Here is a 27,613-nt window from a genome sequence, read left to right as displayed (position 1 = left end):
GCCTCTGTTTTTTCATTGTTATTCTATTTTTCCTAGTTTTTTTTTAGTTTTTTTATTTTTTATTTCTTATTAGTTCATCCATATTTGATCCCAAGGTGTTCTAATGGCCTCAAAAATATTTGTAACTTCTCCAGATTCCTGTAGAGTCATCCTTCTTCACTCTTGGTTAAATTTTGGCCGTTTCAGAGAGTATTTCCAAGTTGCATCTTAGCCAGTGACTAAGCTGTTTCTTAGTAATTTCTATCATCCAATTTGAATCACCTAGATGAGCAGATTCTCATCACTCATCCTAAGGTAACCATTCTTGATTTTCAACCATCACTAGCTAAGGACACTTTGCTTGATGTTTGGGCTGACACCAATCACAAGAAGCAAACCACTACTTACATAATCAGACATATATGTTCCCTAAATACATAGACAAAGTAGCACTCCAAGACCAATTATGACCAATAATTTCCTTGTCTAATCTAGAAGTTGGGACAAATTCCTGTTGACATGGGAAAATGATAAAAATTGCTTTCTTTTTTCAAATATCTATATCTCAATTCTTTTAAATTTGAAATTTTGTGTTTTGCTTAACAGTATTCAGCTAGCATAAACCCTCATCCACGCACATCTACTTAATCCATGTGAATGAAGGGTGTAAAGCAGTCAATTTTTAAGGCTGTGCCTTTAATTTCGATATTTGTTTATGTATTTTTCTTCTCAGTATTTGCTATGTGTCCTGAAAGGGGCATATCACATGCAAAGCACCTAATTCAAAGAGTTGTTATTCATCTGTCTGAAAGATTGGCCAAAGGACAGCTGAAATTGATAAATAATAAAAATAAGGAAGAAGATCAATCCAGTTCATTTTACTTATTGCTCAACATAAAGGAGTGAACATCGCACTATTTGGGGATCACCCTGAGAAGTGATTAAGTATCTCTCACTCATAGAGTCCCACAAAATTGGTGGTTCATGACTCAAGACTATGACCTTTCAAGCTAGGATCGTTTGTCAATCATCAGTGTTCCATGGCTGTTGGGGACAAGGGGACGCGGGGGCAGGTTTCGGGGACAGGGGGACAAAGGGCCTACGTGGGGGGACAATGGGGGGAGAGCGGTGGGGGATGGTGCTGATATAGTTATACATATAGTTATTGTACTTGAAAAACTAGTTGTGAAAAGATGTATAACAATATAAGAATTACATTTCAAATGAAACTATAGGAAACTAGTAAAATTATAAAATAGAAAAATTTGAAATACTAAATCTAAATGCGAAGATTTCTTGAATGCTAATTGCATTAGTCTTTTCTAAGTTTTTTCTCCTCTTCAGCTAGCTGGTAAAAAAAATCAGAATTAGAAATGTGAATGAAATCAGCTGTTTTAGTGGTTTTGTATTGCATTGGGGGAAGGGGTGGCGCCCACATCAAATTAGGGTTACCCTTAACCCCCAAAAATTGCTCAAAATTAAAAAAAATAGAAATTTCAATTGCTTTTTGATGTGTTCGGACAGGGGACTCCTGCAAGTCTCCCCACCCCTGGAGAAATGCATGGGAGTCTCCCAAGGAGTCTTGGAGACGCCAAGACCTCTCCAAGACTCCTTGGAGACGTCAAGACATCTCCAAGTGTCTAGCGGAACACCGGTGGCGGTTGTAGGATGGCGGGAGACACCATATCCCTGTCTCCCTGTCTCGGAGACATGGGCATGAGGGGGGAGAAACGCATTGCCATGGAACACTGTCAATCATTAACATAAAACTAGGCTCGTATACCTAATATGTTGATCTATTACAATCCTGCTTGTCCTGACTTAAAAAGGCTGATTACTCTCCTATTGGTAGAGTCCTACTGGTTGAGGACATTGTAGTATCCCTTGGCTAATCTGACCCTGTTTTGCTTATATGAACACCAAGGAATATTGTCAAACATTTGGCATACAATGTTTGAAGCCGCTGTAGTGAATTCTTTATTTGTCTTCTTTGGGTTTGTAGGCTGCAAATGAAGTTATGGAAAGCTTCTAACAATGCAAAGTTGTTATAGAAATGATATACTAGCTGTTTTAGACCTTTCCACACATATGTAATGACTGAAATTAACTAGTACAGCTAGTTGACATTAAGACAAACACTTGTCATGCATCCCAAAGTACACCTACAGCCATTAGGCATTTAAGCAAACAATTGGCATGAAAGCTAAATGGCTGATCAACGTTGAATGTTACCATGAATGTGGAATATGCAAATTATATTTCCATTAATCATATGCAACCTCCAAATATTTCATGATATAATCATAATAGAAAATGATGCAATGAAGTAATGATTTTCTAATACAATGACCATAGATAGAAAACCTGGTATTTCAATGGCTGCCTTGATATATTGGTTTGATTCTCCTCATATGCAAATCCCTTGTCAAATATATATAGCTGTTCAACCTTTCTAAATCCCCTTCTATAGAACTCAAACTACTGTAGCGCATTGTTCACGGCACTGTTCATGCGCACTGTTCACGGCACTGTTCATGCGCACTGTTCACGGCACTGTAGCGCACTGTTTACGGCACTGTTCATGAGCACTGTTCACGGCACTGTAGCGCACTGTTCACGCGCACTGTTCATGCGCACTGTAGCAGCAAGAACAAACTTGCAATCTGCTCTTAAAACCTTGAATAATTTGTTGATAATCTCTCCCAACAAGAATGATATAACTCCATGTGCCAAAGAAGGATGATTCACAACCAATTATAAATGTTCTCCCACAATAAACTTCAAACCCTTGTAGAAAACTTCACCAATTTGCACAAATGAAAGAACTGAAGTATTCTTTCCCACAACTGCAATAATTCAGGTGTTATTTCACACCTTCAAAATTGCTATCAATAGGAAGTTTTCGTTTCCTATGATCAAAGAAGAAAATTGCGAAAGCCCTAGGCTCCACAATAAAAATCAATCAAAATACTATTCATCAACTGGATGCCGAGAATGAACTCTTGCCTTTCCTTTTATTCTTTCCTTAAGAGAGCTCAAACACCTTCCTGGCCAATGTGGGATAAAAGATTTATTCCCACATTAAATTATTCACTTAATGCACTTTATTATATTAAAGTGACTTTATTATTATAAAGTTACTTTAGAACTTTATAATAATATTAAAATATTAAATAAATCACTTAAGTCACTTAAACTTTAATATCTCTTGATACACTTGTCTGATTGCTAAGCCGTCTGAGCCAGGAGTCGACTCTCCCTATTCTCCATGTGATTGGATGTCTGTCTAAAAATAGAAACCCTGAATAGTGACTTACTATAAATAGTAAGTATGTGGAACTGAGTCTAGAAATAGCTGCAAAGGCCCAATCAAGGTTGACACTGCCAATAAGCTCTGCTCAGGTGTCTTTCTATTAATAGGAACCCTGACTCTCCCAAAATAGTAACTTACTATAAATAGTAAGTGTGCCAATCTGAGTCAAAAAACCTGTGCAAAGGCCAAAACCTGAATCCAGCTGAAGAGTAATGTCTCTAATCACCAAGTAACTGCCACACGAGGCCCTCTATCAATAATTATTAGCCTACGAGGGTCAAATGATAGGCTAATTCTTACAAACTCCGATGCTCACAAAATGGGGACATTACAGACATGAATTTTATGAGGGTCACTATGTGCCCTTGACTCAATGCATAATGACAAGGAGAAAGTATGCATGTAGAATGTGACCACTTAGGTTGTGGTCCCATGAGGGGGGCTTCAGGATCTACTTTTAAGAAGCAAAAGGTCCCATGAAGTCAAAACTGTTGTTTGTAACTAGGGTAATATATGGGTTCGGATTGTCTTAAGGCAACATCCGAACCCATTTAGGACTGGGCCCTATCCTAAAGGGTAATGTGCCCCAAGATTAAGCCCAGCCCTATGCTTGCACGCCACCCTAAAACCCCACGCCACAATAACAATATTGGCGCCAAAAAGGAAGGAGGCCGACTTGCAATAATAAAGGTTAAGATGCATATAAATAAAGATACTTTGCAAAGACAATACAATCATTCATTTTAAGCGAATTAGCTCTGCATGAAAAGTGTGAACTTACACTTGGAGGGTGCGAAATTGTCTAGACTTATGCGAACTTGGTCCAGAGGACAAAGGCAATCTTTGGTGCAGACTTGAAGAGCTTAGAAGTGCAGATCTGTCATTCAAGAAGGATTCAGATTTGTCAAGGAAGCTAAGTATTGTACTTGTGTTATTAAGGGAGAATATATAATCTGACCTGTGGGTCTTTAATGTTGGGTTTTTCCTCCTTGGAGGTTTTCCCAGGGTATTTGTGTTTGTCTCTTGTTTATTTCCTCCATCTCTGAGTTTACTGAATTATGAGTTACTAAAATGTTATAAATCTGATTACAATCTAGGGCATAATTAAAGGATATAAAACTGATTACTAATCTAGGGCACAAAAATTACATGGTATCAGAGCTAAGGTGTCACTAACTTATGATTTTAGTGAATCATTTGTTGCATATAGCTGTTGTTTGTTTTCAGATTAAAATGTCAGGTTTGAGGGCTGAAGATAGACTTGATGGAGCCCTCGATTTTGCTGCTTGGAAAGTCCGTATTCTATTGATCCTTGAAGAGAATGATTTGCTGAAATTTGTAGAAGAAGAAAGGTTGTCTCCTCCAGAAGATGCTGAAGAGCTGAAACAGTTCAAGAAAGATTCCCTCAAGGCTAGGAAGATCATAATTGAGTCCGTCAAGAATCATCTGGTCACTGTCATATCAAAGTTTGTGTCTGCCAGGGAAATGATCAAATACTTGGAAGGGATGTATGAAGTCAACAACCTCAGCAGGGCTCTTGCTCTAAGACAGCAGCTTCTTCACATGAAAATGAAAGAAGAAGACTCAATCATAGCCTACTTTATGAAGATCAATGAACTAAAGGACAAGCTAAGTACTCTTGATTGCCAAACCTCGGATAAAGATCTTGTTATGATTGCAATAAATGGTCTACCTAATGAATGGGAACCATTCATTCGTAGCATTGGTGGAAGAGCCGATCGTCCCAACTTTGAGCATCTTCAATCTGATTGCATCAAAGAGGAATCTCAAATTGAGGTAAGAGGAAAACTCAAGAACTCTCACAAAGATAATCATGTTCTCTTAGCTAAATCTAGGAAAGGTGGACATTGAGAAAGAAAAGAGAAGCAAAGATTTTCAGTGTTACCCGGGGACGCGTCCTCGACCTGAAAACCCCCGTCCCCGTCCTGGGGACGTTTCGGGGACTTGGGGACAGCTAGGGGACATTTCCCCCCATCCCCAAGTTGCCCTGTTTTTTGAGGGGACGTCCCCGAAACGGGGGGACGCATGCCCTAGCTCTGGGGGACGTCCGTACGTCCCGGGGATGGCTGGGGATGGCTGGGACGTCCCCAATCCGTCCCGGGGACGGCCAGACGTCCCCCATTCTAAGGCCCTTAAAAATATTTTAAAAATTAAAAAGTTGTATTTTCAATTTTTTATTTAAATTTTCTAATATAGGCCCCTTATTAATTCAAATTATTAGTAAAAATAAAAAAAATTAAAAGATAACATTAATTAAATTTTAAATTTATTAATTTAATTCATAATTTTGACAATGAAACTATATGGCAACAATGTAGCCTTTGGGCATTTTGACACAGATTAGAAAATCGCCAAACTCGGCGAGTCAATAGAAAAATAACACCCAACGCCTTTATTAAAGAATAAGTTTTTTTGGCCTCGCGGGGCGCTACCCCTTGACCCCACAAGGGGCGATGCCCCTTGACCCCACCTTGGGGGCGCTGCCCCCAAACCCCCGTTGAAAAATATGGGGGGAAACTGCGTCGATAGAAGTAGGGAAAATTTAACCTCCGAGACTATTGATATGCATATTGACAATGTGAATGAATTGAAATTCTGATTTATGAATGCATAATTGCATATTGTCTATTGAGTATTAACAATGTTGTATGTTCAGAATTTACATTCTAAAATGTTTTCAACTTTTCATAGTATCATACACATGCTATATCTATGTTTTATTGTTTTCATATGAATATAATGTATGTATGCATGCTTTATCCATGTTTTCATATGAACATTTAGAATTTTGAAATTTTCCTATATATTTTAAATTTTTCCTATATTTTATATAGCCATCCCCTTTGCCGTCCCCCGCCGTCCCCAAATTTGGCAAAAAAATTTGTCGTCCCGGAAACACGTCCCGCTGTCCCCTATCGTCCCCGTCCCGGAAACTCGGGGTAACTTTGAAGATTTTAGATCCTCCTCCTATGATCCAAGGAAGAAGTCAAGAGATTCCTCTCACATTTGTTGCTTCAGATGTGATAAGTATGGTCACTATGCCAGAGATTGTCAGAATGATCCAAAGGAAAGGGAAGTCAATTTAAATGAAGTTGCCGAACAAAGTGAAGATTATCTTCTTATCTCCGCTCTATCCAGCAATGTTCCTACGGACAGCAATACGTGGATACTTGACAGTGGTGCCTCCAGACACATCTCAGGTTTTCGTGAGCATCTCTCAGATCTGATTGAAAAGGACACCAACCTTCATGTGGTAATCGGTGATGATGCTCGATACTCGGTAAAAGGTTCTGGTACTACCTCTTTAAAACTAGATTCTGGTATTTCCTTACAACTCTGTGATATTCTCTTTGTACCTGGTATTAAAAGAAATCTTATTTCCATTTCTGCCTTAGAAGATAAGGGTTTGCAAATAGCATTTTCTGAAGGGAGAGTACTCGCTTGGTCTAAGAAATCTAATTTCAAAACTGCTCGTATTATTGGAAATAGATGTGATAGTTTATATAAGCTTGCAGCTAATCCAATTCAAGCTCTCATTCATGAGGCCCCTGAATCATGCGAGCTATGGCATAGAAGACTTGGACATCTACACTTTCAAGCTCTTCCCACTCTCGGTAAAATGGTTAAAGGTATGCCTAAACTCAGTTTATCTCATGATGATGCTTGTAAAGGTTGTGCAATGGGTAAGAATGTAAAGAATCCTTTTCATAAAAGCGATAGTAGGGCTAAAGAAAAGTCAGAACTTATTCATTCAGATTTATGTGGTCCTATGTCTGTAGCATCTCCTAGGAGTTTCCTATATTATGTTATCTTTATAGATGATTTCTCTAGGAAAACATGGATCTCCTTTCTTAAATCTAAAGAGTCTGAAGAAGTCCTAAACAAATTTAAAGAATTCAAAGCCTTAGTTGAAAATACTACAGGAAATCGAATTAAATGTTTGAGGTCTGACAATGGAGGTGAATACACCTCAGGTAGTTTCTATGACTTTTGTGTTTAAAGCAGGAATTAAGAGGGATTTCTGCGTTCCCTACAATCCTCAGCAAAATGGAGTTGATGAAAGAAAGAACAAGACCATTGTTGAAGCTGCAAGAGCCATGATCCATGATCAAGACCTGCAACCTTTTCTATGGGTGGAAGCATCCAAAACAGCGGTTTATATTCAGAATAGATGTCCTCATCGTGCCCTAAAGGATGTGACTCCTGAAGAAGCCTTTACAGGAATCAAACCTGACATCAACCACCTAAGGATATTCGGGAGCCCGATGTATGTTCATGTGCCTAAAGAAAAACGAACCAAGTTGGATCCATCTGGAAATAAAGGCATCTTAGTGGGATACAGCGAATCTTCCAAAGCCTTCAGGATCTACATTTCAGGTCAAAGGTATGTTGAGGTAAGTAGAGATGTAACTTTTGAAGAAGATATTGCTTTCAAAAGATCTAAAGGTTCATTATCCAACAATAATGATATGGTGATTGAAAATCAAGATTCAATAGTTGATGCTAACCTTGAGATACAAGAGGAGTCTACTGACCTTCCAGATCAGGAAGTTCAGAATGACCCAGCAGAACCTATGCACTCTACCGATATACCTCAGGATATTGTGGTCTGCAAGAAGAGACCACTTTGGGTTAGAAACACGATTCAAGATGCTGAAGGATTTGCTGCTCCCAGAGGAACCTTTAGAGATAGCAAGAGATCCCAAAATCACGCCAACTACATTTCTGTGATGTGTAATATCATTGAGTCTAAACCTCACAATGTCGAAGAAGCTATGTCCCATCATACTTGGAAATTAGCCATGGATGAAGAGTATGGGTCTATCATCAAGAATGATGTCTGGGACATTGTACCCAGACCCAAAGGTAAGTCTGTTGTTTCCTCTAAATGGTTGTTTAAAATTAAACATAATGCTGATGGTAGTAACGAAAAATATAAAGCTAGGTTTGTAGCTCGTGGTTTTTCTCAAAAGGAAGGAATAGATTATGAAGAAACTTTTGCCCCTGTTGCTAGATATACTTCTATTAGATCTATAATAGCTATTGTTGCAGCCAAAGGTTGGGAGCTGCATCAAATGGACATTAAGACAGCCTTCCTCAATGGTGTCATTGAGGAGGAAGTCTATATTGAGCAACCAAAAGGTTATGTAATCTATAAAAGAGATTCTCATGTTTGCAGGTTGAAGAAAGCCTTATATGGGCTCAAACAGGCTCCTCGTGCTTGGTATGAAAGAATTGATAAGTACTTACTAAGCTTAGGATTTTGCAAAAATGATGCCGATGCTAACATTTACTTGAAAGTTTATAATGATGAGATGCTTATTTTAGTTTTGTATGTGGATGATTTATTTCTCACTGGTGAAAATAAATTAATCATAAGATGTAAGAAGGAATTAGCCTCAGAATTTGAAATGAAGGATTTAGGTCTAATGCATTACTTCCTAGGGTTAGAAGTATGGCAAAAATCCAATGAAATTTTTCTAAGTCAAGGAAAATATACTATTGATATTTTGAAAAGATTTAGAATGATGGATTGTAAACCTATGCATACTCCTATGGAATCTAACTTAAAGAAGTTAAGTGTTTCTGTAGCTAACTCTGATTTTGCAGATCCATCTGAGTACAGGCAGTTGATTGGTTCCTTGATGTACCTAGTCAATACCAGGCCAGATATCTGTTATGATGTGAATGCCCTCAGTCAGTTCATGAGCTTACCTAAACTTGTTCACCTGGTTGCTGCCAAGCACATTCTAAGATACCTACGTGGCACGATTGGTTATGGGCTGAAGTATTCACTTAATACCTCAATCCTCTTGGAAGGCTACTCAGATTCAGATTGGGCAAGAAGTGTCAAGGATAGGAAAAGTACTTCAGGTATCTGCTTCAACTTGGGCTCTGCAGTGATCTCTTGGGCATGTAGAAAGCAATCTTCGGTAGCATTAAGCACTGCAGAAGCTGAGTACATTGCCGCATTTGTTGCATCCAGAGAAGCAGTGTGGCTTTGCAAGCTCCTTGTTGGATTATTTGGTCAAGCTAGTGGTCCTACCACCATTCATTGTGATAATCAAAGCTGTATAAAGATGTCAGTAAATCCCGTATTCCATGACCGATCCAAACATGTGGAAACACACTATCATTTCATTCGGGACATGGTGCAAAGAGGCGCCATTCATCTAAAGTACATTAGCACGGATGAACAGATTGCGGAATCCTTACCAAACCTTTATCCAGAGTGAAGTTCAAATACTTCAGAGACAGACTTGGTGTTGTGAAAAACGGAACCCTGATTGAGAGGAAGCTCCAATCTCAGTGACTCTATCAGCAGTACTTTGAATCATTCTTTGCTTGTGTGCAAGAATGAATTGTGTCCAATCTATGCTTGTGTGCTAGATGGATAATTGTAATTATGTAAAGACCCACTTGTGTATTACACTTTCTATGCTTGTGTGCTAGAACCATCCTATGCTTGTGTGCTAGGTGGAAGATGTAATTCTATGCTTGTGTGCTAGATCCATGCTATGCTTGTGTGCTAGATGGAACTCTAAAGGTTCAGATTATGTATTCTCTTCTTCCCTAGTTAAGAGGGAGTGTTGTTTGTAACTAGGGTAATATATGGGTTCGGATTGCCTTAAGGCAACATCCGAACCCATTTAGGACTGGGCCCTACCCTAAAGGGTAACATGCCCCAAGATTAAGCCCAGCCCTATGCTTGCACGCCATCCCAAAACCCCACACCACAATAACAATATTGGCGCCAAAAAGGAAGGAGGCCGACTTGCAATAATAAAGGTTAAGATGCATATAAATAAAGATACTTTGCAAAGACAATACAATCATTCATTTTAAGCGAATTAGCTCTGCATGAAAAGTGCGAACTTACACTTGGAGGGTGCGAAATTGTCTAGACTTATGCGAACTTGGTCTAGAGGACAAAGGCAATCTTTGGTGCAGACTTGAAGAGCTTAGAAGTGCAGATCTGTCATTCAAGAAGGATTCAGATTTGTCAAGGAAGCTAAGTATTGTACTTGTGTTATTAAGGGAGAATATATAATCTGACCTGTGGGTCTTTAATGTTGAGTTTTTCCTCCTTGGAGGTTTTCCTAGGGTATTTGTGTTTGTCTCTTGTTTATTTCCTCCATCTCTGAGTTTACTGAATTATGAGTTACTAAAATGTTATAAATCTGATTACAATCTAGGGCATAATTAAAGGATATAAATCTGATTACTAATCTAGGGCACAAAAACAATATTTGCAACAGGATTTATTGGAATCTTTTCCTAAAAATTAGCAGCCCCTACTTTGAGGGCTGCAAATTTTAGCAGGTGGAAAAGGCGGGTGCTAAAAATTGCCCCACTAACTTAGGCTTTTTCTTCTGCCACTTGTCAATCATCTGAATTTATTCAATTTTTATCAATTAATTTTTTTTATTTTTTATATTTATTTACTCAGTTGAATTGAATATGCTAAATAACAAAATTCATGAGACCACCAGCTTCCATAAATTTCGGAGCTTAAACTTTAAAGCCTAAACTGCATTACAAAATTCATGGGACCGCCTACTTTCATATAATCCTAAAAAATCTTAACAGCACCCACTGAAATTTCTTAGGAAGCCCCCCTCCATGGGACCTCAACCTTATCATTGAACTCCAAGAAGGGTGTGTTGGAATAATTGTAAAGCTTAGGCCACCAACAAATGCAAGATTCAAATTATGTGATAATTATAGACACCATCATCATGAACTCTGCCAAGAGCCGTTTTATATGTGGGGCTTGCATTGTTTGGCATTCAGAAATATAGAAGTACAAATAAATTATTGATGTTAGGGTATACTAAGCTATCTATAATACAGGCTGGTTTTGCAGTAGAAGAAAAAAACTCCTCAAGAAACATGCAACATGGCAATAGTTTCATTCATAATTAGAACAGGTGCCAGTGGTGGGTCACAATGAGAATAATCCAGATATTTTATGCCATTAAGGTCCATATTACTGAGAACAAGTTTTCTGGCTAGAAGCCACGTCAAACGAGAAAAGATTATCCACGTTTCATACAACTCAAGTGGTCTTTCATCAGGATGGGTTGATGTCAAATCTTCGGTTTTTCTACAAACCAATTTCATAAAATGACTTCAAAGACTGCATACAAATTCTGCTCGTGATCATGAAGAATTAAGCTCGGTGGTCTAAAATAATGTTGAAACTAAGATGAAATATTAAAGTTACCTGGACTTGGCTTTGCACGGGGAATTTGTGGATATCTCTGTAGTAGTCAGCAATAAAATCTACCATTTTGTGAGCATTTTCTCTGAACTCCTCCGCGTCAAATGCCCTCCTCAGGCTCCCATTTTCACTCCCTTCAGCGAAGCACCTCCCCCTTCAAGAAAACCATACATATATTGTCAATTGTAAATTACATTGCATTGCATTCGCTAACCATTTTAATTTCAGGCGGCCTTACATTGTTTTGTGAGATTCAGCAAGAACGAATTCAGAGGTTGTGCCGATAAGGTGGGTGTTGTGCCAAAAATACAAAAATTACTACCCGGAAGAGCAGCGTGAGAAAAAAAACACATAAATCCAATGAACTAGAAAAAGTAAGTTGTTTTACATTTGTCTTCTTGTTTGTGTCATATCTAAATTCAATTTATAATAATTAGCAGTGAAAATGGAATAAATCTAACCAAATTTGCAAATGGAGGAGCTTTTCCTGCCATTTCTTGGCTTCTTTCTGTCAGATTTACTTAATGCTGACTAGGACAGAGATTTTTTTATAGTTCTTTTGGAAAATTTAATAGAAAGCAGTTTCCGCGGTGGGCATCAAATTCGCTGGAGGAAAATATCAGTTATAAGCAGGGGAAGGGGCCCATAAGGTTTATATATATTAGTTGATAGATATAATAATTATTTAAATTTAAAATATATTAAATAATATTTTTTAATCAAGTTAAAGGTAGTAAAGCATCATTCTTAATATTTTAAACTGATATAAATTATATATACATTCTTTAAAACATACAAGATTTATATTTTATAATCAAGTCCTAAAGAATCATGGTTAATATTTTAAATTAATATAAATTTCATATGCATTCTTTAGAAGATACAAGATTTTATATTTTTATATAAAATCTATATATAAAAAATATATATTAATTATCTTAAAAACATATATAATTTACATACCAATTTTTAGAAGAATATAAGTAAAGTACAATATTAATTATATAAAATCTATATATAAAAAATATATATTAATTGTCTTAAAAACATATATAATTTGCATACCAATCTTTAGAAGAATATAGGTAAAGTACAATATTAAATTATTAATACTTGTTGTTAGGCAATGCAATGAATTTTTTTTTCAATTATCTAGTTATTAAAACAATCAATTTGAATCAATTAGAAACAAGCTTTTTTTCTAACTTTTTAAATCTTTTTATTTACTAAAGTTTACTTGTACAATTTTTAAGTTTATAAATTGTAAAAATTATTTTTTCCACACATTCATTGATTAAATACAATTTAGAGGAAATTAGAATAAATGGTTTTTGATGGCAACTACATAGCCAGGAATATAGGCAAATTATATGGTTTTGTTTTTTATTAGGTACCTAAACAATTTTAGTTTGATTTTTATTTACTCCCATTTGCCTTCCCCTCCCCTTCCGGTCGAGTTGATAAATTTTATATGCATTTTTTTAGAAGATATAAGATTTTATATTTCTATATAAAATCTACATATAAAAAATATATATTAATTGTCTTAAAAACATATATAATTAGCATATCAATCTTTAAAAGAATATAAGTAAAGTACAATATTAAATTATTAATCATTAGACAAATTTTATAATCAAGTGGTAAAGAATTAGTTTTAAAAACTGCCATAATAAGCGGCTCATAATGCTTTGCGGTTAGCGAAGTGGCCTAGATTGTCATTTCATAAATCTATATTTATAGATCAAGATTTGCTTCTAATGTCGATTGCTTGTAGAATTGAGATTAATGGTTTTATTGATCTCAATGGGATTACACGTGGATTCCTTTTTGAATGGCACATCACTTCGTCATGTAGTTTTAATAATTATAAATAATTAATATTATTTAAAATATTTATTATTTTTATTTTATTTTTCATATTTTAAAAATAAATTTATAATTTTACAATATATTAATAGAGTTTAAATTAGAATTATAAAATTTTAATATTAAAAATTGTATATTTAAAAATAAGTTATTTATAAATTGAATTTTAAGATTAATTATTTTTTAATAAATTAAGTATTATTTTTGTTTTTTTAATTTTTTAAATTATATCTATGAATAATAAATGTAGACACCTAAAATTGTCCTATTTAATTAAATAAATATTTTTTATTTATTTAATTATAAGCTTAAATATTCTATTAATTAAATAAATCTTTATTTATTTAATTAATTCATTTATCCTCTTCTAAGTCTTTTCTCATTTAAATAAATACTTTTATTTATTTAAATAGTCATTTTCCTAAATTAAATAAATATTTTATTTATTTAATTGATCTCACTTCTTCTATTAATTAAATAAATCTTTATTTATTTAATTAATTCATTAGCATTTTTTTACCCATGACACATGTCATTCGTCTCTTAATTCCTACACTACCTACCCTCTCATCATTTTATTATTTCCTCTACCTACCCTCTAATCCTAACCGACCATCTATCTTTTACACCTCCCTCCATTTCCTACAGTGTCTTTTATATAAGAGGATGCTTATTTCATTATCAATCTCTCTTAAGCATTCTAATTGTCTAATCAATCTTATGCAATCAAGCACTTTTGCGATCAAGCTATCGATCACATTTTCGTTCTTTGTTGAGCTCTTGTGCACACATAAAATCTGAGAGCAAACATATCAAGCAAGATCAATGGAGATAGGAAGAATGGAGATTCAAACCCTAGTGGACATGTGATGGTATAATCTTTTTTATTTTGTTGATTTACATTGTCTTAGGTAATCTGCATATGTTATGGTGGATCTTTGATGTTGTTAGGCTAGGGTTTTGTGGTTGAATTCATTGTCTTTCAATATTGTTGTTTCCATTATTCACTTTTCACCATATACAAACAGCACTGGGGGCACTCTTGGCGCAACAAGACAATGAAGGCAAAGAGAAGGCAATATACTACATCAGTCGTACTTTGGTTCGTTATGAGCTTAACTACACACCAATTGAGCGTGTGTGTCTTGTTGTGGTTTTTGCCTCGTAGAAATTATGACATTACATGCTAACTCATAAAACGAAGCTTGTTGCAAGGATAGATCTACTGAAGTATCTTCTCAATAAGGCAACGCTCACTGGCAGGCTAGCTAAATGGGTTATGATCTTGAGTGAATTCGACATCGAATATGTGGACAGAAAAGCAATTAAAGAACAAGCTATCGCAGATCAGTTGGCAGATGCACCCATGATTGATGATGCTCCTCTAACTTCAGAGTTTCCAGATGAATCCATTATGATGGTATCACACATGAAGCCTTGGCAACTATACTTTGATAGCTCGTACACACAGCATGGTGCAGGAGCTGGCATCCTCTTTATCACACCTCCAGGGGATTCCATTCCTAAATCATATCGATTGACATTTCCTTTCACTAATAATATAGCAAAAAATAAGGCATTAACAACTATTACTAATTGTAGTTCAGTGGAAGATCCAGGAACTTTATGTTTTGGGGGATTCTCAACTTGTAATTCGTCAAGCAACTGATGACTACCAAACAAAAGATGAAAAATTACTACCTTACAAGAAAATGGTCAATGACTTGAAGCAATATTTCATAAAGATAACCTTTGAGCAGATACCAAGAGAACACAATCGAGCTACTATTGCCTCACTGATTAATCTACCACAAAATGAAACTCGTTATGAGTTCTTGGTGGACAACCTTTTGGTCCCCTCATATGAGATCACTACTGCCAAGATGATATGTGTCGTTGGTCTTGATTCCCCTTTGTATGGTCCTATTTTTACATACCTTTGTAACAATATTCTTCCTCCTGACCTATCCAACAACCAACATCATACTTTCATTCGCCAATCTTCCCAGTATATCATTTTAGCCAATACCCTTTACCTTCGAGGTCTAGATGGCACTCTTCTTAGATGTCTAGAAGAGGATGAAGCTCATATTGTGTTACAAGAAGTCCATGAAGGTATGTGCGATCCACATTCTAGTGGTCCTACCTTAGCCAAGAAACTCATTAGGACTAGATATTACTGACCCAGTATTGAAAAAGATTCATATCAGTTTGTCAACAAATATAAGCAATGTCAAATTCATGGAGACCTTATTCATGCGTCAGCTCATGAACTTCAACCAATTGCGACTCCTTGGCCCTTTTGCTAGTGGGGACTCGATCTCATAGGCAAGATTCACCCTCCTTCTTCCAATAGCCACAAATTCATTATCACTGCCACAAAATATTTTACAAAATGGATTGAAGTCGTTCCTCTCACCCAAGTCACTAGAAAATAGATCACTACATTCATTCTTAACTATATCATTTGTTGTTATGGTATCCCTCTTTCCATCATCACAGATAATAGACATCCCTTCAAGAACTAGGATGTTCATGAACTTTATGATCACTTCCATATTAACCATCGCTTCTCCACTCCATACTACCCCTAAGGTAATGGTCAAGCCGAGGCGTCTTGTAATGTTCCCTTCTCGATGATGTGCTTTCAATGATCCATTGGCCTATTCTTGAGACCCATAGGCTATGTGGAATGAAGAATTAGGGTTTCAAACGTTGGTGAGGTGAGAACTTGCTATTTTTAGTAAGTTAGGGGTTGGTTGTTTGGATGATGTTGTCCTACTGAGCTTTCCATGCTCTGTCACTAGGTGCGAAGATCATGCTTTTTGGAGTAGTAATGCATGAATTATTATTTTTAGTAAGTGGTAGTATGGGGTATTTCAATTTTTGGTAGTGGACAGGGTCTGCAGCAGCTCTTTGGTCTTCTTTACTCCGCTTCATCCTGGTTTTTGTTAATGATCAGTATGGGAGTCATAAGTAATTTAATTAAATATTATTTCCTTGTCAAAGGTTTAATATTTAAATATTTGCAGTTACTGAATAATTGTTGAGGATGACAGGGAAAAATAATTAAGTGATATTTGTATGTTATTTCCTAAGTCAAAGGGCGAATTTGTTGGTGGCCATTTAGGAGGATTAAACATGTTTTGTTTAATGTTTAATATTGCAAAAGACACCACCATAAGGAAAGTTCGAACTTGCCTAGGAAAGGTAAGTGGGTGTCATGTTGGTGGGGAGACATAAGGCGAAATGAAAGTGAATTTGATTAGAGTTTGGGGGCCATTTTCATTTGCATTTGGGAAGACATGAAGTTATAAATATGAGCCTTGAGCTCTCATTTTGGCTATCTTGAAAATTTGCATTGTTATGATGTTGGATTGGCATCAGAACTTTGAAGCTTCGGAGTGCAGCTCCCTAGTGCTTTCCAGTTTCGTACTTGAGATATAGTACCTAGCTGTGTGTTGTAATCTATGATACTTTCATTGCATATTTCAGTGTTTTTGGAGTTTGGAGTGATTTATGGAGTTGTTGGTTTCCCTGTGGCTGAAGCATGTTTTTTATCACACCTCTCTTCCTGAGTGACTAGTCATTCTGGGTACTAGTTCAATCATCCTTCTTGCTGATGGCGATTCATATTGTAAGTTTGTGGCACTTTTCATTGAGTATTGAATTTAATAATGCAAATCGAAAATACCTAGCTAGGTGTGGGTTTTAGAGGGTGCATTGGGATGTGTGCCAAGTAATTTAGGGTGTTTTGGTAGCTTCCTTCTGGTTTGTCTTAGTTGTTGTTGGTCTAGTGTTGGTTTGGGAGTGATTTGGGGTGAATTGAGTGAGTATTGAGAGAGATATGAGTAATATAGTGGGTTTATAGGTTGTTGGTTATGCATTTCCAGCCTGTCTTTTTTTTATGTTGGAAGAGTTTCATGATCATTATCTTTTATGTTCAGCATTATTCTTCTACTCTCACTTTCCTTTTTATTGTAAGGTTAAGTAGTAGTACTACTAACCCATTCTGGATTGTAATCTCTTATCTCGTTGAAAAGTGGAAGAGGTTGGCTTGCCACCTACATCTGATAAATTGTAATGCAGTCCTCATGTTGCATAAGCGGTTGAGTGATGTTGGTTGTAATGGTCCTCCCGTTGCATAAGCGATTGAGTTGAGTAATTTGTAATTCAATCCTCCCATTGAAATATTACATTCGAGTGATTTGTGTCTGTGGTATTGTTCTCTTGGTTGGTTCACCGCCAAGTTTCTTGCTTTCCCACTGGATAAACGGAAGGGGTTGGCTTGCCGCCCAATATTGTATATGTTTTATCATTTCCTGCAGATTTGTGAGCTAACGAACCCCTTATCACCGTATGCTCTCACCTTCCCACATTGGGCACTTGGTGATCAGAAAGTGGAAGGGTTGCATTTTCAACAAGCTTTGAGTTTATGTTTTAACCTTAACAGGTTATGTGTTGGTTGGTAATTCTTATTGCTCTTAAAAACAAAAACAAAAATATTCGGGATATTACAGTGGTATCAGAGCTAGTTTTCCTATCAGCCTGTGAGTTTCAAAGGAGTTAGAATTCTCCATGAGTGATAGAGATGTCTGATACTACAACAGAGAACAGAAGAGACAACAGTTTTAGATTCTAGTAGTGTCGAAAGAGGATAAATTTTCAGTGGTATTGAGAAACAGAGGGAAGGATTTGTATTCTGCAGATTCAGTGGATTCAATGGCAAACAAGGCTATAGAATAGAATGAGGCACCTGATAAGAAGGCTGAGAGGCAATTCGATGCCATGATGGACATGATGTCTCTATTACTGGCCAAACTTAACCAGAATGTTGTTGGGGCCCCTAACCAACCTAACAATGGACTGAAAGCCAGCACTTCTAATGCTCCTGTAGGAAATGGAAATGGGAGTAACAACAGGAGCAGTAGTGGAGGTTCAGCCCCAAGACCTCTACAACCTGTATTCCTGCCAAGAGAAGCAAAGCAAGCTGAAATGGAGATACCTACAGCTAATGAAATAAGGAACAACTATATAGAGTATGCTTCTCTCCTTAGAGAGAATCGAGATATCCTCACTTTGGGTCAATTTATGAATCAAAAAATGAAGCGAGGAAGGAGGAATGACAACAGATTTGCTGCCCCAAGAGATTATAAAGAAACTCTTGGAATAGTGACTTTGGCACATTTTGATGGGAGCACTGAGAGCACAGCTAGAGCATGGGTGCAGAATTTGGACAATTACTTATCCTTGAGGCCTATGTCGGAAGAAGACACCATCAAGTTTGCTACCTTGCACTTGGATGGAGTGGCCCACGAATGGTGGTACCATGGGTTGGTCACCCTTGGTCATAACTTGATCACCACCTATGTTGATTTCACCAACAAGCGGATCGAGAGATTTGACACCAAGGATCTAGAGGTGAAATTTAGAGAACTTGCTCAACTCAAACAACAAGGTTCGTTGGACACTTACGTAACTGAATTCCAAAATCTACCAGTTATGGTAAGTAGCATCTCTAAGAAGTGGTTAGTTGTCCTTTTCACTGAAGGACTTGAGGAACCTTTGAAAGGTTGGGTTAAACTATTTGGTCCGCCCACCTTGGCAGAAGCTATTAATAAATCTCGAAGCATGGAGTGTTAGAGTAATCGGGTCTTTACTTGATTAATTAAATGACATTTGTTTAATTAATTAAATTCCCCTTTATCTCTTTTACACTTAACCTAACATTAGGTGCATAATAATTAATTCTTTAATTAATTATTATGTGCAAGCCTAGGGTTTTCCCTTTTAGGTTTTTTTTGACCTATTATAGGTTGAATTCTTTTCTTTGTATCATCATTCTATTACACATTTTTTTGAATACAGAGCTCTCATATTCTTGAGCATTTTTCCTGTGTTTATGGTTTTCTCTGTTGCTTCCTTGCTTCTCCTTGTAACAGGTTTATTCAGATTGTTGAGATCATTTGGGCTCCTATGGTGTTGTATTTTTCAACTCTTATATGGTATTAGAGCTTCAGATCTGCAGCTACCTGTTCTTGTTTTGAGTTTTTTTGCATTGGAAGCAGATTTGGGGTTTCAGAAGTTTTTTTGTGCACCTAGGGATAGGCCTTCTTTTTTTTGAGCACTTTGGCCCTAAACGAACCTCACCATCATGTTGAGAAGGCCCAAAAACCCCTATGGTCATATAAAGCTTGATCATTTTCGACACCTGAGCCTTTGGGGGTATTTTTTTTGTACCTGGTCGTACGACCCTGGCACGCAGTTCAAGAAAAAAAATTTAGAAATCATTTTTTGCCTTTTTACGGCATGCAGGCTAAAAAAAAAAAAATTGAAAAATAAAAACAAAACATATTTCAACAAAAATTGGCCTAGTTTAAAAAAAATAAAAAATCTTTTGGGTTTCCCATGGTACGCAAGGTACTGTGGGCCCCCTGGTATTGTCGTCGGCCCTAACAGTCTGACCCGTCAACCCTTCCCCACCGGTCTTCGGCCGCCACCGCCCCCCGCCACTGCAACTCGCCCGCCACCAAAGCGCCACCCCCGGGCCACCTCCGCCCGACCCTGCCACCAAACAACCCCTCTCTCTTGCCTTTTGGGGGGATTGGTTTTTTCTTTCTATCTTGAGCATACGGAGTCATTTTTTTGAAAACAAATAGGCATCGGAAAGCTGGTTCCGAGCCGAACCTCATGGTGTTGGAAGTTTTTTTTTAAAAAAAAAATTGACTGTACTTTTTTCTAGTCAAACTGGGTCACTTTTCTACACTTTCGGGGTCGTAGAATGGGCAACTAGACTCCATTTTTCAAAAACGAATAGGCATTGGAAATCTCTCAGCATGCTCTATTTAGATATGTGATCTTGTTTCTCAGATATTTCATTATGAGATTTCAGTTTGAAGATTTTTTTGCTTATGCACTGCTTCATTCTCACTAGTATGTACTAGGGTTTGGGTTTATCTCTTGTGAGGGGTGTTTTTTTCTCGCTTTCTGTCATTTATATTAGAAATATAGAACACCAAAACTCTCAAAACAAACAAACCCTTCTACATCTTCTGTCTATTCTAAAAGATCACATAATAATAAAAAACACAAGCAGGTACAGGTGCAGAGTTTCATGGCAGATTCTTCAATTGAGTTGTTGAAATCACACAACTATCACACCTGGAAGCCTTGCATCACAAGGCTTCTCAGGGCACGAGAGTTGTGGTCTTGTTTTGATGAGGTTCAACCTCTGTTGCAGCGTCCTTTTGAGATTCTTCAGCATAGAAACAAGATGGATGAGGCCATGGGTTTGCTCTCATTACATGTTTCCGATAGTCTTTTGTTTCACCTTGATGCTTTGCTCACTCCTTGAGCTGTGTGGTTGAAGTTTGAGACTCTCTTCGGGAGAGTTAATGAGATCCAGGCATTACAAATTAAGGTAGAGTTGGTTTCCTTGTCACTTGATTCCTTTCCCACCATTGAGGATTTTTTGAACAAATTCAAGACTACTAGATCTATTCTTCAGGGGTGTGGAAAGATCAAGACAGGCCCAGAGTGCATTCACTTGATCCTTTCGAAGCTTCGGGGTCCTTTTTCATTTTTTTGCCTTTGCTTTCTACTCCACCATGGATGGCTTGGGTGCTCATTTTACCATGCCTACCTTTAATGTGTTGTGTGAGCATTTGTCTCGTGAGCAGTCTCATCTTTCTCAGCTAGACATGCTCTCATGGTCCAAGAATAAAGCATTGGTTGCTCGGTCCTCTAAGGAGAAGAAAAAGCAAAAATCGAAGCCAAAGAAGAATTATGCAGGCAGTGAACATTCCTCCAAGCCACCTCCTAAGTCTGATTCTAAACCACCCTTTCATCTGAAACAAGGGAAAACTTCGCAGTCTGGTGAGTCTTCCTCCAAGACTAAAAAGAAATCATGCGATACTTGCAATTTTTGTGGCAAGGAAGGACATCCAGTTTTCAGGTGTTGGAAATGATTAGAGGCTTTAGAGGAAGCCATGCAGTAGCATCACATCTCCTCACCTCAGGCGTCTTCTCCTTCCATAGGGAAAGGTCATGCTCTCACTGCTCGAGCTTTGACCTATGGGTCCACTTGGATTTTAGATTCTGGCGCTTCTCACCATATGACTCACACTCAGCAGTTGGTTACTTCTCTTTCCTCTTGTGGTACTTCACAGATTACAGTGGGTGACTCTGTTTAGCTTTCAGTCTTGGGTTCAGGTTCTGTCTCTTTGGATGGGGGTACTCTACAGGATGTTCTGGTTGTTCCTGACATCTCGATGAACCTCCTGTCCATTTATCAGATTTGTCATTCTGGCTCTGGTAAGACATTTGAGTCCTCACCACATGATGTGGTTATTCGGGACCTCCATGACTCTGATTTGGTTGTGGCTACTGGGAGTGTTGATACTACATCTCCTCTTTACAAATTTGATGGATTTGAGCCCTCTGCGGGTACAGGTTAATCTCTTATAGCACATGCAGATTCAGTGAGTAAACTTTGGCATGAGCACTTGGGCCATGTCAATTACAGATATCTTCAGCAGATGAGTACATAGGCACTTATTCTTGGGTTCCCACATATTTCCTGCACTGATGGTGTTTGTCATGGTTGTGTGCTTGGAAAGCATCACAAGGATCCCTTTCTGAAGGGAAAAGCCCCTTGTGCTTTGGCACCTTTGGAGTTGATTCATAGTGACCTCATGTCATTCCCTACTCCATTTTCTGGGGCCAAGTATGTACTCACATTTATTGATGACTTCTCTAGACGCACATGGGTGTACTTTCTTAAGTACAAGTCTGATGTCTTTGATTCATTTCGAATCTTCAAGACATTTGTAGAGAAGCAGACTGGTTGTTCTATTCGGTGGATACATACAGATAATGGGGGGGAGTATGTGAATCAGTCTTTCAGACTTTTTGCACTGAGCATGGTTTACAACATCAGTTTATTGTTCCCTACACCCCTCAGCAAAATGGTGTCGCTGAGAGAAAGAATGGAACTTTATGGGAGATGGTGAATCATATGATTCAGTCAAGGTCTATGGATTCGTCTTTTTGGGATGAGGCAGTCAGTTGTGCCAACTACATTCAGAATCGGATGTCTCACAACGTGATTCTACATATGACTCCTAAGGAGGCTTGGTCTCCTGACAAGCCTGATGTTTCTTTTTTCTGAGTATTTGGGAGTGAGGCATGGGCATTTATTCCTGATGCTCAAAGGAGCGCAATGGAGTGGAAGAATCTACCCCTCATTTTTGTTGGCTACTATGAGGATGTTAAGGTGTACAGGTTGTTTGATCCTGATTCTAGAGAGGTCCTGTTTCGACGAGATGTTCAATTTGATGAGCACCTTCCCATAGTGGATACCCTATCTCCAGTGTCTACCCCTCTTCCTACTCCTCCCACTACATCTCTTCAGGGTTATTCTGAGGATGATTCTGATGATGTTGTTGATGATCCACCATCCCCACCTCTACCTGCTCCACCTCAGATGCCCAAGTGGGCTCGTTTTATTGTTGAGGTGGCATGATCTATGGTCGGTGATCCTTCAGATACTCGTTACACCCATTCTCATACTGTAGGTTCTAGTCTTTTGATTAATGTCATTTCAGATGATCCTCAAAAAATTTCAGAGGCAAAAGGACACCCTGAGTGGGATTGTGCTATGAAGGAGGAGTATTCTTCTTTGATGAGGAATAATACTTGGGATCTTTGTCCTCTTCCTAAGGGCAGAAAGATGGTTTAGTGTCAATGGTTGTATCGCACCAAGTATGTTGCTCATGGTTTGATTGATAAGTACAAAGCACGTCTTGTTACAAAGGGTTTCTCGTAGGTTGAGGGTATTGATTACTCCGAGACATTTGCCACTGTCGCCAAGATGAACTCTATTCGCTTTATACTATCCCTTGCAGCTTCTAGGGGATGGCCCATTTTTCAGATGGATGTGAAGAGTGCTTTCTTGCATGGAGACCTACAGGAGGAAATCTATATGGAGCAGCCTCAGGGATTTGTACAAGACAGTTCTTTGGTTTGCAGACTTCGGCGTTCATTGTATGGTCTCAAACAGGCCCCTCGAGCTTGGTATGAGAAGATGGACTCTTTCTTGCTCTCCACCTATTTCACACGTTGTCATTCTGATCACACAGTGTACATTCAACATCTTGAGGGTGAGATCTTGATTCTTGTGCTATATGTTGATGATCTCATCATAGGTAGCTCATCCTCTATGATTCAACATGTTCAACAAGCTTTGATGGACCAATTTGAAATGACAGATCTCGGTCTTCTGCACTATTTTCTCGGTCTTCAGGTGATTCGATCTTCTGATGGGATCTCCATTTACTAGCAGAAGTATGTTCTTGACATGCTTCAACGCTTTGACATGCTTGATTGCGAGCCTGCCCCCACTCCTTTTCAGTCAGGGGTTGTTTTGATTACTACTTGCCCCACTCCTTCAGTAGATTCTACACTTCACAGGCAAAGTTGGTTGGCAGTTTGTTGTACCTGACACACACTCATCCTGACCTTTCCTTTGCGGTTGGCCTTGTCTCTCGATTCTCCCATGATCCTCATGAGAGTCATTGACAATCTGCCAAACATATTTTGTGTTACATTTGGGGCTCTATTTCTCATGGCATTCACTACACATTAGGGGAACCTCACATTGTTGGCTACACTGACTCAGATTGGGCTAGTGATAATGATCGGAATTCTACTTTTGGCTTTGTTTTCTATCTTGGCTCTAGTCCTATCACATGGTCTTGCAAGAAGCAGACTACTCATGCATTATCATCTACAGAGGCTGAGTACCGAGATGTTGTGCTCGCAAGTCAAAAGATCTTATGGCTTCGATGGTTGATGACTGAGTTTGGTTTTCATCCTGATAGTCCCACTATTCTTTGGTGTGACAATCAGAGTGTTATTCGCATTTCTCACAACCCGGTGGAGCATCAGCGAATGAAGCACATTGAGCTTCACATGCATTTCATCTGCCAGTTGATTCAAGATGGTTCTCTCATTTTGGAGTACATTCCCACTGTCGAGCAGGTTGTAGACATCTTCACGAAACCTTTTACATTGTCGTGCTATCTTCAGTTGCGCTCTATGCTTGGGGTAAAGGAAGTTGTCCTTGAGGGGTCTTTATGAGGCCTTCCTTCCTTCATATTTATTTCAACATGTTATTTTATCTCTTTTTGGAGAGGAGTTTTTTCACATTAGGTTTTCTCTTTTTTTCTCCGTTTCATAGAGATTTCCTTGTATTTGGGTACCTGATCAGGCCTTGTTGTCGGGACCCATCTTTCTTGCTTTCAGTAGTTGTTCTAGGTTTTAGCTTCTCCCTAAGTCTAGCTTAAGGGGGGGTGTTAAAGTAATCGGGTCTTTACTTGATTAATTAAACGATATTTGTTTAATTAATTAAGTTCCCCTTTATCTCTTTTACACTTAAGCTAACATTAAGTGCATAATAATTATTTTATTAATTATTATGTGCAAGCCTAGGGTTTTCCCTTTTAGGGTTTTTTTGACCTATTAGAGGTTGAATTATTTTATTTGTATCATCATTCTATTACTTATTTTGTGAATACAGAGCTCTCATATTCTTGAGCATTTTTCTTGTGTTTATGTTTTTCTCTGTTGCTTCCTTGCTTCTCCTTGTAACAGGTTTATTTGGCTTGCAGAGATCATTTGGGCTCATGTGGTGTTGTATTTCTCAACTCTCACATGGAGTTGGCTACCCCAAGGAACAAAATTCAGTCCAAGCCTTTTCCTTTCTGAAAGGATAAGAAGAAATTTACAAATCAGATCAAGAGATTTCCTTCGTGAATGGATGATGAGCTTCGAAGGAAGAATCTTTGTTATTGTTGCAAAGAACCTTGGGCCCCAGGACATAAGTGTCATGGAAAGCACAGTTTGCATCAAATGGAGTGCTATTTTGAGGATGGGTCAGATTTTGAAATTTCATAACAGCAAACTGAAATTGAGGACAACAAGTATGAAGAGGCTCCGGAAGGGCCTAAAATTGGGTCAGAAGACAAAGGAGTGGTTTCTCAACTCTTGAGCATTCACAAGAATGATTCCTTTAAAGTTAAAGGTGTGATTGGAGAGCACCGTGTCATTTCTCTCATTGACACAGGAGTGACTCATAATTTCATTGATGAGAGAATTGTTGCAAAGAGGGGGGTAGTGGTAGAGGAAGTAGAAGGCTTCAAAGTCATGGTAGCAGATGGTTCCAATATATCCTGCAACCGGATGATTTCCAACACGTCTCCAAAGTTAGGAAATCATGAAATTAGAGATGATTTCTTTGTGGTTAGCATCGGTGGGACTGATGATGCAGTCCTCGGGATTCAATGGTTGAGATCTATAGGTGAGATTACATTAAACTTGCAAACCATGGAGCTGAAATTCATGTCTGAAGGGAAGAAGGTAGTATTGAGAGGAATGTTGCATGGTGGACTTAGAGTTGTATCTTTGAAAAGGATGGAGAGGTTGATCCGCCATAACCAGGTGGAGTGGGCAACAAAGTATTTGATAATGCCATCAAATCCATTGATAGACAAGGGCAGCTATTCTACAAACATTCAAGCATTGATCATGGACAAAAGTAGGGTCATGGTTATGCCCTCAAAACCACTAAAAGAGAATCGGAGCTATCTTAGAGATATTCAGGCCTTGATAACCAAGAGAAGTAAGGTGTTTGAGAACCCACCTCCTAGTAGACCCCCTAAGAGAGGTGCAGAACACATCATTGAGCTTGAAGAAGGAGCTAAGTCGGTTATGACTACTCCTTATCGGTATCCTAAGAAGCAGAAGGATGAGATTGAGAAAGCAATCTAGGAATTTCTTGACATGGGTTACATACGGCCAAGAAAAAGCCCTTTTTCTTTGGTTGTTCTTTTGGTGAGAAAGAAGGATGGGACCATGCGCATGTCCGAGCCCTGAATCAGAAAACTATTAAGAATCAGTATCCTATCTTGAGAATTGATGAGCTACATGGTGCAGTGTTCTTCTTTAAGATTGACCTCAGGTCAGGGTATCATCAGATTAGGATGAGAGCTTCAGATGTGGAGAAGACCGCTTTCAGATGCCACTTTGGGCATTTTGAGTTCCTAGTCATGCCCTTTGGCTTGACAAATGCACCTGCCACATTTGAGTCATGCATGAACAAAATATTCTAGAAATAGCTGAGGAAGTTTGTACTGATATTCTTTGATGACACTTATATTTAGCAAATCTTGGAAGGAGCATTTACAACACTTGGATGAAGTGCTAAGCATATTGGAATCCAAATCCTTGTTTGCCAAGGAGTCCAAATGTGAATTTGGAATAGAAGAATTGCTCTACCTTGGTCACATTATTAGTGCAGGTGGTGTGAAGGTAGACCCTGAAAAGATTAGAGCCATCATTGATTGGCCTCCTCCTAAAAACATAACACACTTGAAGGGATTCTTGGGTTTGTGTGGCTTTTATCAGAGGTTTGTAAAGGGATACTCTTAGTTGGCTGCCCCCCTCATAGATATTACAAGGAAAGGAGCTTTTGAATGGTCTGAATAGGCACATACAATTTTTGATCAGTTTAAGGGGATCATGAGTTCCTACCCTATTTAGGCTTTACCTGATTTCACCAAACCTTTTGAACTGCAGTGTGATGCATCTGGAGAAGGTGTTAGTTCATTCCTCATGCAAGATAAGCATCCTATAGTCTTCGAGAGTAGGAAGCTAAGAGGACTTGAAAGGTTGTATTAGATATATGACAAGGAAATTCTTGCCATAATGCATGCCCTTGCAAAGTTCAGGCAGTACTTTGTGGGGAGTAAGTTCATTGTTAAGACTGATCATAATAGTCTTAAACACTTCATCCATCAGAAGGATTTGAATGAAAGGCAACAGAAGTGGGTGAGTAAGATACAGGCTTATGACTTCGATATTGAGTATGTTAAGGGAAAGAACAACATTGTGGTCGATGACACAATGCCTTGTCCCGAATGCCCCATTTGAGCTCACTGTGCAAGCTTATTGTTGATTGGAGGGAGTTGTTGCTTGATGATTATGCCAAAAATCAATTTGCAACCAGCATTATAGAAGGTAATTTTCATGATGAAAGGTACAAATTAGTGGAGGGGTTGATTCTATACAAAGGGAGGATCTTCATTGTGGATGAATCTAAGCTGAAGAAGAAGTTTTTGAAGACTTTCCATCATATTCCCCTTGTTGAT

At 38.1% G+C, this 27,613-nt stretch overlaps 1 protein-coding gene across 5 annotated transcripts in view; it reads right to left on the bottom strand.

The window, feature by feature from the left end:
- LOC131078302 (tyrosine decarboxylase 2) overlaps positions 1-12,114 on the bottom strand; it is a 345,647-nt gene extending 333,533 nt beyond the window's left edge. Inside the window, exons 1-2 of one of the 5 annotated variants that reach the window (XR_009113764.2) lie at positions 11,776-11,948; positions 11,541-11,691 (exon numbers count right to left, since the gene is read on the bottom strand). Coding sequence is in view for 4 of the 5 variants with exons in the window: in XM_058015969.1 (XP_057871952.1) it covers positions 11,541-11,691; positions 11,776-11,777 (153 nt within the window). In the remaining variant the exon portion in view is untranslated. Of the gene's footprint in view, positions 1-11,540; positions 11,692-11,775 lie in introns of all 5 variants that reach the window. The other 4 variants (XM_058015968.2, XM_058015969.1, XM_058015966.2 and 1 more) reach the window with 4 other exon arrangements.
- Between the last annotated feature and the right edge of the window lie 15,499 nt (positions 12,115-27,613).

The sequence above is a fragment of the Cryptomeria japonica genome, chromosome 5 (assembly GCF_030272615.1).
Source record: "Cryptomeria japonica chromosome 5, Sugi_1.0, whole genome shotgun sequence".
In the NCBI taxonomy this organism is placed as follows: domain Eukaryota; kingdom Viridiplantae; phylum Streptophyta; class Pinopsida; order Cupressales; family Cupressaceae; genus Cryptomeria; species Cryptomeria japonica.
Note: the sequence above shows the minus strand (reverse complement) of the source record. Positions and strands in the feature narration are given on the sequence as shown.